Source organism: Myripristis murdjan, chromosome 18 (assembly GCF_902150065.1).
Source record: "Myripristis murdjan chromosome 18, fMyrMur1.1, whole genome shotgun sequence".
NCBI classification, from domain to species: domain Eukaryota; kingdom Metazoa; phylum Chordata; class Actinopteri; order Holocentriformes; family Holocentridae; genus Myripristis; species Myripristis murdjan.
In genome coordinates, this window is record NC_043997.1 from 7,087,857 (window position 1) to 7,100,700 (window position 12,844).

The following is a 12,844-nucleotide window of genomic DNA, read 5'->3' on the forward strand; positions in this document are numbered from 1 at the left end:
AGGTATCACACAGGTGCTCGGTCATAAAACCCGCCTGCACCCATGGGTGTTGCTGCACCATGACCTCCAGTCTCAGCCTGCTAATCCCAGCAGGCCTGACTGGGATGACGCTGCGTTCTAACTCAACCATGGGAGATTTGGCTGAACACAAACCACACAGCTCTGTTCCCGGTTGGTATTTGAACTAGCAACCCTCGAGACACGCTGGGCCCTCTTGGAACCGAGAGGCGGCCGTGTCCCCGGGCAACCAGTTACACAAGATGAAGTGATTATGACAACTGCGGTTAGCGATGGCTGAACACTCACCGGGCGACCTCAGTAAACTGCGTTTGTTCACAGTTCACCAAGTTCAAGCGGCCGTCACTCTGCGGTAATGAGCAACTGGACGACCTCACAACCCTCTCCACCCGCCCAGAGGAAAAAGAAAAGGAGGAAGTGTGAGCTGAAATACTAAAGAGGCAGGAAATAAAATGCACAGTCAGAGTCTGTATGGTTTAAGATACAACCTGGAATTGATGTACCCGTCTAAATTTAGGGTGTATGCGCTCTGACAAATGAGCTTTTTGTGTTAAATACCATTACTGCAGATTATCCGTGCTGTTATTCATAATATTAATGGTACACTCTGCAAGGCAGTGCATAAAATTAAGGAGGCTTTGTAAATGGTGAACTACTAATTTCCCTTGAGCTTCACACACACACACACACACACACACACACACACACACACACACACACACAACTAATCAGTCTTAAGCCACGAGGCACAGCACTGTTTACTGAAAACCTTGATTCTCAGGTTTTTACCTTAATTTACCCCTCTGACATCCAGGAGCCCAGGGGTGGGCTTTTATTTTGATATGTTTAATTTTATTTAACCCCGTGAACACAATTACTTTTGTTTCTTCTAAAATATTTTAAGACATAAAAAGTCAAACTTTTTTAAATACAATTTTTAAAAGTATATTTACAAATAGAATATATATAGCTTAAAAATTACCTAAAAATGTTATGTTTAAAATTTTTAAAAATAGATATGTATTTAAAAAATATATAACCATCACGAGTCAGTGCTTTCTGATTTAAAAAAAAAAAAAGGCATAAATAAAAATATTTTATAAAATTGCATTTTCATAGGCCAAAGTGTAGACTTTTTAAAACATTTTTATGAGTACGAAAGGAAATTTTTCCTCAAATAGTTAAAGGAAACATCAAGATAAAAGCCCGCCCCAGGGGTCCTGGGTTTCAGAGGGTTAAACGTTTACACGGGTCATTTGTCATCTGTGGGTTGACAAATAAAAATCATAACCTGCGGGCTCATGACTTCCTTCCAAAACCCACCGTATAATTTCAAAACTGCACGGTTGTCAATTTAAAAAAACAAGGGCTGTGTTTTTTTCTGATTCCTGAGGAGCTTACACACTGGAAATAAATGGCTTTTCACTCCATGGAGAGAACCCAACCCACACACACACACACACACACACACACACACACACACACACACACACACACACGCACACACACAGCCCGACACTGTTCCTCTTGGCAGACTTTTATCTCTGTGTTTAGGCTGGCGGGGAAGACAGCGATGACGGCGTTGTGCTCGTGGTGACATCATCAGTAACCGGGCAGCTCACATCAGCATCTTGACGGCGCTCTTTTTGACTCATATTTTGAACTGAATCAACCTTTAAAGTACCTGCTGCCGTGGTGTTTAGCTCTGGCACGGATCCTGTTTGGGTCACATGAGGGGAAGACGCGTCCCGGTGATGTCATCATGACTGGGCAGCTCTGCTCTCTAAATCTCATTCAGCCTGCTTTTAATGCAGCTGGAATTATGGAAATGGTTTAGCCGGTATTTCTTAGCCAGGCAGACATTTAAAGGAACAGTTTTTGTTTCACTTCCCCTCTAGCTGTTATACAGGACAGCATTAGTGCTCTCTTTCAAAGAATTCTGAAAGAAGTATACAGCAGTTTGACGTCAGGACGTTATACAGCAACTTGTCTTGGTGGCGATGCCGTCTGGAGATATTTCACAACTAACACAGTTGCATAAGAACGCAATGAGTTGCAATTTACAGGAAACAGGATCTCACATCCTGTGGAAAACGAACATCGATATTACATTATTAGACGCATTACAGTGACACTGTGATGACAAGGGAATGACTCTTCTCTGGGACCTGCAATAAATTTCATCAGTAGCACTTAACCCTCCTGTTACCTCCAAATTTACTAAAATTTTTTTAGCAAATGGGATCAATTTGACCCCCGTAATTTAAAGCCCAGGAAAATTCTAATAATAAAAATGTATGTGTCAGGTACTTTGCATGTCTTAACATGAGAATCATGTCATATAATTTTTTTGAAGATTATAAATGGCATATTATAGTTCCTCCGTGTCACTCTTCATCATCATCATTTTACTGATTTCAATCAAACAGCAATAAAAGAAGGATACATGGCTCTATCGATAAAAATAGGGTAAAATTGGCAATGCTTTAAAGTAAAAGAGTAGGAACTGCCAGTGAGATAAATAAATAAAACAATAAGACCAATAAGAATTTAAAATTTAAAAACAATTAAAGGAAATGTGTGTAAAATGCTGATATTTGTTATATATAAATCTATCCAGGACACTGAAAACATCAACATGTTCATTTTAGGTTTAGCCAGTTTCTTCCCATTAAATTAGGAAAAGTAATTTACATATGATGATGTTAACCATGTATTTAGAGACGTTCAACATTGAATGTGGTCAAATTGACCCCAGACAGGAAGGTTAAGGCGCCGACGACAGAAAACACGGCAGCAGGAGTTTGACATCTGCCAGGAGCGTCACGGTGACATCACGGTGACATCAGCGGTCGCCGGGCAGCTCCTGGCAGAGGAGGACCCCGCGCAAATGAGACGCTGCCCCTCAGAGGAGCTTTAACTCACTTTAATGGCTGTTTGGATTTCGTAGTGTAATAACCGGGCCAACGTCAGGATATACCAAAACACGGTAAATCAGTTTGATATGTTCCCCAGAGTGCGTGTGTGTGTGTGTGAGCAAGAGAGAGAGAGAAACTGGTGATTCATATGTGTAACCACAAGCTATTCTTTGCGAGCATGTGACACACACAGAGTCAGACACACAGTAAAGATATATCTTATCAGCACACAGCTACCTCTGAGAACTAACGGACACACTCTGAACTCTGAAATTCGACTCCTCGCACATTATCACATCCTCTCTCTGCCGTTTAACGCGACAGTTTTCTGCTGACCCACTGCAATAATAATAAAGCTCACCAATAAAGATTTCAGGGCACTTTGAGAAACTTCACGCTGAACAGCTCGGATCAGCAGCAAAGCAACCACAACCTGTGAACTTAATTCATTCCAGCGAATAACCACATCCTGCCTTGGGTCCATTTGGCGATGCAGCCACGTAAACCTGTCTTTCCTACGTTATAAACAGCAGGTACACAAATGAAACTCTACTGGAGATTATTGATTTGCCAGAGGAGGGAGAGGAAAGAAAAAAGGCTGCAGGGTTGTGTTCAAATCCATCAATTCAAACCGGGTATCAGCGGGTTTTCAGAAAGCCGAGTTAAAGATGCTTTCAGGCGTTTTTAATCGCAACATGAATTAACTGAAAAATTACACCCCAAAACGCTAAATTTAAGACATTTAAAGACTTTACAGGCTTTAATTTAGATAATTGGGGACTTGTTTTTATTCATTTTAAATTTTCTTGTTTCGTTTTTACTGTAAAGTTCGGATTTATTTTCATAAGTTAGACTGGAGCATTGAGTCTCGATTGTTTTACTGAGTAGTGGAATTAAACTTAACAAAAATAAAAGGACAACAACTCCAGAGTAAGCTGATAATCGGAAAAAAGGTGATTTTGTGCTTCTTTTTTTTTTTAAACCACATGTGGTATCACTATACTGCTTGTACATTATTTCTATATGGGCTGGTATAAACCTTCTTTACGTGTGTTTATTATAGCAACTGTTCTCACTTATTTGCACAGGCTGGATGAGACAACCCACACAAGCCACAAGTGTTTTCACTCCTACAGAATTTAAACTGAATGAATGCAAGTCAACAGGATGTGACCCTGAAAACACACACACACACACACACACACACACACACACCTGGCGTTACTGCTGGGTTACCTGAGCTCAGAGGAGGGACGTCGTCCGTGGTGGAGAAGTCCAGTGTGGCCCCTGCAATGTCCACCATCTCATCATCATCATCATCACTGGGGTGATGAAGGCCGTCGAAGCTACCTGTGCGGTATCCCGGGTTGTCCATGCCTCCAAAACCTGCTACCAAAAGAAAAAGAAAACAAACAACAAAAGTGGAGACATTAACATGAGCAGCAGCAGCATCAGGCGCAGAACTGGAGCTTCAAGCGGGTTGAATTTGTATGCATGTCCAGATAGATAGATAGATAGATAGATAGATAGATAGATAGATACTTCATTCATCCCGAAGGAAATTCACAGTTTCCAGCAGTATCCACAGAGTACAAAATTAAGTAAATCAAAAATAAAGAATAAGTAAATCAAAAATAAAGAATAAAGAATAAAGATGACCCTCGAGATCTAAAGATCTAAGTACCAATGTGCAAAAAAAACAATAAAACCAGTGTGCATCGAACAGATAATAAATAAATAAATAAATAGCGCCCAGATGATAAATAGATGATAAAAAGCCAATAAAACCAGTGTGCATCGATGTATACAATGTGCACAGATGTGGGCAATGTCCAAATTCACAGTATAAACAGATGATAAATAAATAGCAGCAAGCAATATATACACTATAAACGAGGATAAAAAAAAAATAGAATATGAACAGTCCACTGCACCTCTGCCAATTTCGGAGGTGTATTTCCGAAACAAGTTCGTCCAGTATTGAAACATCGTCCCCGAAAGGTAAATTACATCCAGGAGGTGCTACTCAAGTGGCAAACTAACTTGCTTATCCCCTGGTTGTGTTTTTAGGAGGACACTACTCGAGTCTTGTGCATGTTAAATAAAGAGAGAGAGAAGATAAGCGCGTCTAGCACCAAGCCGCAGAAGCACGGCTCAACTCTTCAGACAGAAATGACTCATCCCTCCAGTTACGGGGAAGTTTAGCAACTGTTTCCGCTTTTATGCTGCACAACTGGCTTTCGTGGTAAGAACACCTCCGCTGGAAAGTGGAAACAACACCCCAGTCCAGATGAAGAAACAGTCCACGGCGGAGGGAGGTACGGGGACATAAAGCTCGTTATTATTAGCTTAGCGTAAAAGCCGTTAGCTAACTTCGCTGTTCTTGAAGCGCGAGACGTTAACTGTCAATCAAAAATAACGACAAAAAATCAGTTAGTTTTGCGTCGCCGCGGTGTATTCGGCGATATTTACGCACTATTTAAAGACAAAAACTGGATTAAGGCCCGGTCTTACCTCTGAAATCGGGCGACGGTTAGCCGAGCGGTGCAGAAGTCTTATCTTGTGACTTGGATTTGCCTCGCCGCCGTCGTCTTATTACTGTAGGCTGCTTATGTCAACAGCAGCCCGGGTAAACTTATCACTCAGCAGCGACGGCTCCTCTGCAAACCCTGCGTCATCCTCCGTCCACAAAAAACAAACGACCCCGTTTAAAAAAAAAACAAGGAGCTGTTTAAAAACACGCCATGACAGGCGCTGCTACTGTGTGGATGTTGTAAAAATACGCGTTCGGTGTGTAAAGTAGTCCACTCTGACGCGTTTTGTTTTTGTATTGTAAAGTTGCCAGTTATGCTGCAGACGTCAGACTGGCGTCAAGTGAGCTGGAGTGAAAACGCGGCTTCCGGTAAAAATCTTTCAAAGTAAACTCCACCAGCATCAGAATTAGAAATACTTTTTTTTTTTAAATAAGAGACGACCATATAATGTAAATACTAATGAAATTCTGAAAGCTAGAAAAAGAAATAAGAATATAAAAATATTAGCATTGGAAATTTCTGAATAAAAAGTATGTGTATTATGTATAAATATGTGCATTATTTCTACGTGTCCATAAATACTAGCTGGAAAAAGTATTTGCATTATGTATAAGTATGTGCATTATTCCTACCTGTGCATTAATCGTAGTTGTAAAAAAAAAAAAAAGTATGTGCATTATGTATAAAAATGTTATAAAAAAAAAAATTAATTAATCCTATAAAAAAAACTGTGTTACAGTTGCTGAAATTCTCAAGAGAAGATTATTTTATAAGCATAAGCAAAATTAGAAGAAATGGAAAAATAAAGAAGGAGTATGTGCATAACAATATGTAAATTGGAAATTTGTAAAAAAAAAAAAAAAAAAAAAACTAAATGCATTTTGTATTGATATGCGTATTAATCCTACTTTTGCATCAATCCGAGCCGTAAAAAAAAGTATGTGCACAAAGTATAAATATGTGCATTATTCCTACAAAAATAATATCACAAAATATACAGAAATAGAAATTGGTATACACACAGGGACATTGCATTGTTGAAATGTTATCATGTCCTACATATCAAATCTTAAACACAACTATTTCTGTCGAGATTTCACAGCCAAAACTCCAATCCATATTCAATCCAAAAAAAAAAAAAAAAAAAAGGAAAAAAAATCACTGGATGGGTTTAGGTAACTGTTTGTACTTTTATTTCGAAGGCGAATCAGATAACGTCCTGTCCGTGTGTGTGTGTTTGCAGCCAAATTGACGCAACTGCACGGCGGATTTCCACGGCAGGAAAATCAGTCGAAACAAGAGCAAAGACGATCCTCCAACTGGGTTAGTGGAGCAGCCGCTCGATGTGTCGGTCAGCAGCTTTTACGGGATTAATTTTTCTGAAATTTTTTCACACCATCATCCCCCATCATCTGGACATGAGTGTGACCTCATCCGATTACCAATCTGCTGCATAGCTACTATTCCCTCTCAGATATTTCAAACATATCTGTAATTTTAAAACAAACAAACAAACAAACAAAAAACCTCTTTTTACTTTACGCTTAATTTATTCTGCATAATCTCTTGAAAAATAAAACTGTTGTATCTCTGTCTGAACCTTGCAGGTGACTTGCATTGTTCTATTATTTATTCAGTATTATTTGATTGTAATTGATTTTGTCCTTTGTAATATTTAGCATCATTCTGTATTTAAGGGCAATGGAGGGGGAAAAAGTCACTTGTAACATGTTGATTTTCTTTAGTGATGTGAAAAATGTTGGACTAAAGAGGAAAAAGATTGTTAGAGGAAAATGAAGCAGCAGGATTTAGGGGAAATCTCCTGCATGACCTCATATCAAATTAATCATCAGGTAATTTGGCAGTGATACATGGACATTTGAAAATACTGCACATTAAAAACATAGCCAAACTTGAACTTGAAACTTGAAAAAAAAAATCTTTACAGACTAATTCAACTCATTAAATTACATACTGAAGCATTAATAACAGTGTCTCTCCTTGTACCAAAAGTGCAAAATTACAAATGGAGATTTAAATATATTTAAAAGCACTGTACTTACATCATAATCTTAGTATGGACCTATTTTAACTTATTAATTTGCTGGAGGAGACTGTCAGACAGTTATTAATCAGGAAAAAGATGAGGTCACCATGCAGCGTGGGATTGTTTTATGTGTGTATGTTTTTATGTATTTGCTCTTTCATACCTTTTTACAGATCTTTTGTGTGTTTTTCTCCATAAAGGTGATATCAAAGTGTTTTTCTTTTTTAATTTTGTATTGTTTTTGTCTGTGATTTATATATGTTTAAGCTAAAGAGTTTACACCTTCATACATCTATCATACATCTACACTTTATCAGGTCCACCTGTATAATCTAATCCAATCTAATCCAGCTGTTGTGCCATAAAGTTTCCTTTTCTGCTGCCTATAATGCTCAGGTTTTCTTGTTGTCACAGTAATAGAGGTGTTCATTCACTTCTATGTTTGGCATTGAGCTCATAGTTAGTGCTGCTGTTGGACTGGACTGCATTTTATTGAGAGCTGTTTCCAATATTCTGTCCCCCATCGTTGTATATAAATAGGGGAGGACAAAAAAATCAGAAACACCTCTCAATATAATGCAGTCCAGTAGCAGACCTCTGCAAACTACAACCTCAGTAATAAACACAGAATTAAATTTACACATTCTCCAACACAAACTGAACGTTATAAACTTTGTTAACAGGTAGAATCTATGTTGCATTGAGCTGCATTAGACTGGACAGGTGGCCTCTGAGTGGATGTGCGGCTCAAGGGCGACACCTTGTGGTGGCTTTTAGGAATGGACGAAGAGTGCAGGGTGAAGGAGAGGGAAGAGTAATGTGAAAGGGAGGGCCATCAGGGTGTGTGTGTGTGTGTGTGTGTGTGTGTGTGTGTGTGTACGGGCAGCAGGTCACTAGAGGATCCTGGTTTATGCTTGTAGCTTTGATTAATTTGCTTCCTCTCTCCCTCCTTTTCCTCCTAACCTCCCCTTCTGTTTCCTTTCTCCTTACACCTCCCTCTCTCTCTCTCTCTCTCTCTCTCTCTCTCTCTCTCTCTCCCCCTCTCTCTCTCTCTCTCAAGGGAAAAAAGAGAGGGTCAAGAGACTATCGTGGTAAAATAAAGATTAAATAAACAAAATTAAAATAAAAGTGCTCCCTTTCTAAAACCTCTCCATCATTCACAACCCCGTGTTTGTCTTGCACTTTTTTTCTCTTAACTTTCTCTCTATCTTTTCTTTCTTTTCCTTCCTGGCTTCCCTTGAGTATAATTTTCCTCTTTTCACTTGTCACTCATTCCTTTTCACTTCGTTCACACCCTCGTTCCTCTCACTTTTGTAACCTTTCGTTTCCTCCTTTCCTCTCTACCTTCTTTCTTTTTCTTTCTTTCTTTCTTTCTTTCTTTCTTTCTTTCTTTCTTTCCCCTTACATTTTCCATTCTGTTTTTTAATTCTTATTCTCTCCGCTCTCTCTCCATCTCTTCTTACATATTCTCGGTTCCCAGTTCTTTGGTGTGTGCTTCAGCCCTTATTTCTTCTTCCCGTCTTTCTTCTTAATCCCTCCATCCTGACACTCCTCTGTTTTTAAATCTGGCTCCTCTTCCTCTCCTCCTCCTCCTCCTCCTCCTCCCTCTCTCCTGACACTCCCAGCTCTCAGCTCTCAGATCTGGGTCAGCCCTCGTTTCCTTAAAACGCAGATTCTTCAACTTTTACGACAGCTGTTTTCTTTATTACTCCCCCCAGTATATACACACACACACACACACACACACACACACACACACACACACACGAATATTTTTCAGCCAGCTAAGTGACTGCTCCCGGCCTGAACCTCCTCAGATATTTCATCCTCCGCCGGCGTTCCCAGGCTCTCTGACGGGGATGAATCGAGTGAAACGGCACCAAAAGAAAATATGAGCCGCCGTTTGGTGTCACACGTTCTCCCGGGAGCGAGCGCTGATTTACTCCTTGAGGCTCTGCTGCTGCTGAGTGTCTGTTCGTCAAGCAGAGAGAAATTTCCCGGAGCCTCTAAACGCCTCAGTTACATTCAAACGAGCTCGTGCTCACATGTAGAGAGGGTTTGTGAATGTTTATAAATCATTAATAAACTGTTCTAAACACGTTACTACAGTTTTCATGTGTTGCAGGCAGGCTCACTATTTGGCAAGATCAAGTAAAGTAAGCTAAGCGACTAGAAAGATCTGAGATTTACGAGAATGGACACAGTGCGGCAGCAACTTGATCTTGCCAAATAGTGAGTCTGCACTTGTTTATAATTGCTTATTAGTGATTTATAAAGTGTTTACAACCTAATTATAAAGCACCCATAATCCGTTACAAAAGGTTTATGGATGTTTTTGATGTTCAAGGACTTTCCAGGAATTCCAGGACCTGTAGCATCAAACACAGAGGCTCTTGGGGATGTGAAAGTGCTAATAATTACACACTTGAATCATTAATAAGAAATTATAAACAAGTTACAACAGTTTTCATACAATTCATTATCAATGTAGGCTCACTATTTGGCAAGATTAAGTAAAGTAAGCTAAGCAACTAGAAAGATCTGAGATTTAACAGGATGGTTCCAGGGCAAATAGTGAGCCTGTGTCGGTGTATGAAAACTGTTGTAACTTGTTTATAATTATGTATTAATGGTTTATAAAGTGTTTACAACCTAATTATAAACCACTGATGAGCCCTTATAAATAGTTTAAGAATCATTTTAATAATTAAGGACTTTGCAGAAACTCCATAACTTCCAGCATGAAATCGTTGGTGTGTAAAAGTGCTAATAACTAGGTCGTACATATGTTATAAATCATTAATAAACAATCCTCAACAAGTTGCAGCAGTTTTCATACAATTCATATCAGTGCAGGCTCACTATTTGGCAAGATCAAGTAACATAAGCTAACCAACTAGCAAGATCTGAGATTTAAGAGAATGGTTGCAGTGCAGCAGCAACTTGATCTTGCCAAATAGTGAGCTGGCAGCCATGCATGAAAACTGTTGTAACTTGTTTATAATTGTTTATTAATGGTTTATACACTGTTTACAACCCTATTATTGGCACTTTTGCATCCCCAAGTGTCTGTATTTCATGCTACAGGTCATGGAATTCCTTGAAAGTCCTTGATAGGTGTTTATGAATGGTTTATAATTAGGTTATTGATTAGGCTGCAAACACTTTATAAATCATTAATAAACTGTTATAAAAAAGTTACAACAGTTTTCATACATTGATGCAGGCTCACTATTTGGCAAGATAAAGTGTAGTAAGCGAAGCAACCGGTGAGTTCTGACAGTTAACAGAGCAGATGCCGTGCAGCAGCAACTTGATCTTGCCAAATAGGGAGCCTGCATCGATGTATGAAAACTGTAGAAATCTGTTTATAATTGTGTATTAACAATTACGAATAATTTACAGGTGTTTAAAGCCTAATTATTAGCACTTTTGCATCCCCAGGAGCCTCTGTATTTCATGCGACAAATCATGGAATTCCTTGAAGGTCCTTGAATTTCAAAACCATTCATAAGGCCTTTAGAAGGGTTTATGAATGCAGTGCAGTAATAAGTCCTTCTTGCCAAATAGTGAGCCTGCATTGATGTATGAAAACTGTTAAATTTGTTTATAATTGATTATTCATGCTTTATAGAGTGTTTGCAACCTTAATAACCTAATTATACACCGATTATAAACCCTTTATGAGGATACTCTTATTGTGAAGTGGTAACCAGACTGTATGTGTCATCCAGCTCTGAATTAGAAAATGAAGCTTTATATTGTAAAATAACTGACGGCACAAATGACGGCACTCTCTCAGGGACAGGAGGAGATTAAACGAACAAACAAACAAATAAACAAAAAGACTTGTACACACCCGGGAGCCTCTGTGTTTGATGCTATAGGTTATGAAGTTCCTGGAAAGTCCTTGAATATCCAAGTCTGTTCCAGTGCGGGACCTTAGCGAGTTCTTGAGACAAGTCATGGAATATCATGAAATTTTGTCAGCTTCAAATTATTTTTTAAAAAAGTCAGTTACTAGTGATTCATTTTTTAATTGTGATCATGTTGTGTTCTCTTCAAAATAAAACACTTTAACAAGACTGAATCTGAAGTGGCTTTGAAGTTTTGATCAAGGAAAAAAATCATTTTGCTTTCATGTGAGTTGGTTTTAAGACATATTTTTATTTTCAGTATCAGATAACAGCAAGTCTGTGCCATCCCTCTCTGCTATGAAAGCTTGTTTTCAGGGACTTTTTAATAAATTGATTTTTAATATTGTACAACAGCATCTACCTCAGCTATTTTATTCTTTATTTTATTTATCTGCAATATCCCTCTTGCTCAGTGTGGCGACTGATGTGCGCTGACTCTTCCTCAATAAAAGTATAGTTTTGTATATTCAAACATTTTATTGAAAAGAGCTTCACCCTGGTAACAGCTGTCTTGTTTATTTTTTTGGCTGGTAATTTTCAAATCTGAAGATGTTGACACAAATATCAGATATCAGATATATATAGAAATCTTTAAAAAATATATATTGTGAGAGTCTCTAAATATTTAAAAAAATGGTTTTTAATATTATACAACAGCACGTATCAGAGCTATTTTTTATTTGCGATATTCTCTTCATTCACTGTTTATTAATGTGCACTGTCTCTTGTTAAATCAAAATAAACAAACATTTTGTATAGTCAAACATTTTATTGAAAAGGAGATTCCCCCCCGGCCCGGTAATAGTTTTCTTGTTAATTTCTCTTCCTGTTAATTATCAAATTTGAAGATTTTGGATGTTGGAACAAAATATCGACTATCAGCAGCATCTTAAAAAAAAAAAGAAATAAAATAAAATAAATCTGTCAGACTCTAATGGAAATAAAATATTAGAAAAGTCAGGGAATTTTGCTTTTGTGGGAACATCTGTATTCAGGTTATTATTCTGAAGCATCACATCACTTTTTTTCCATCACTTTCATCACAGAAATGAAAAAAAAAACAAAAAAAAAAAAAACAAAAAACTTAACATGCACCTCTAGGATGTGACAAATGCGACTTCATCTGCAGTTTGGGACGCGAGCATCGAAATGTTTCAGGTTTTAAAAACCACCGCCCCCCTCCTCAACTGAAGAGGACATAAATCCAGAAGCCGCTCACTCCAGACGGTAAATCACCACACCAGGCGGAAAAGCTTGTTTAAAATACTATTATTATTATTTATGGTACTTTTTCCTCACACGAGTGTTTTTGCAGTTACAAAAAAAGAGCCTTTATAATGCATTTACACAAAAAAAAGCTTCATCATAAATCAAAATCACACAGGAAGAAAAGAACAGAAGAAATATTCT

At 38.2% G+C, this 12,844-nt stretch overlaps 1 protein-coding gene and 1 long non-coding RNA gene across 6 annotated transcripts in view; one reads left to right on the plus strand and one right to left on the minus strand.

Annotated features, from left to right (window-relative positions):
• clcn5b (chloride channel, voltage-sensitive 5b) overlaps positions 1 to 12,844 on the minus strand; it is a 50,097-nt gene that overhangs the window by 33,705 nt on the left and 3,548 nt on the right. The window contains exons 1-2 of one of the 5 annotated variants that reach the window (XM_030075644.1): positions 5,451 to 5,794; positions 4,173 to 4,322 (exon numbers count right to left, since the gene is read on the minus strand). In XM_030075644.1, the coding sequence (XP_029931504.1) occupies positions 4,173 to 4,311 (139 nt within the window). In that variant the 5' untranslated portion in view covers positions 4,312 to 4,322; positions 5,451 to 5,794. Of the gene's footprint in view, positions 1 to 4,172; positions 4,326 to 4,870; positions 5,052 to 5,450; positions 5,795 to 12,844 lie in introns of those variants that run through there. The other 4 variants (XM_030075643.1, XM_030075642.1, XM_030075641.1 and 1 more) reach the window with 4 other exon arrangements.
• LOC115376163 (uncharacterized) lies at positions 5,051 to 7,391 on the plus strand. The gene is made up of 2 exons (XR_003929784.1): positions 5,051 to 5,254; positions 6,714 to 7,391. It is a non-coding gene; the product is annotated as an uncharacterized LOC115376163 (long non-coding RNA).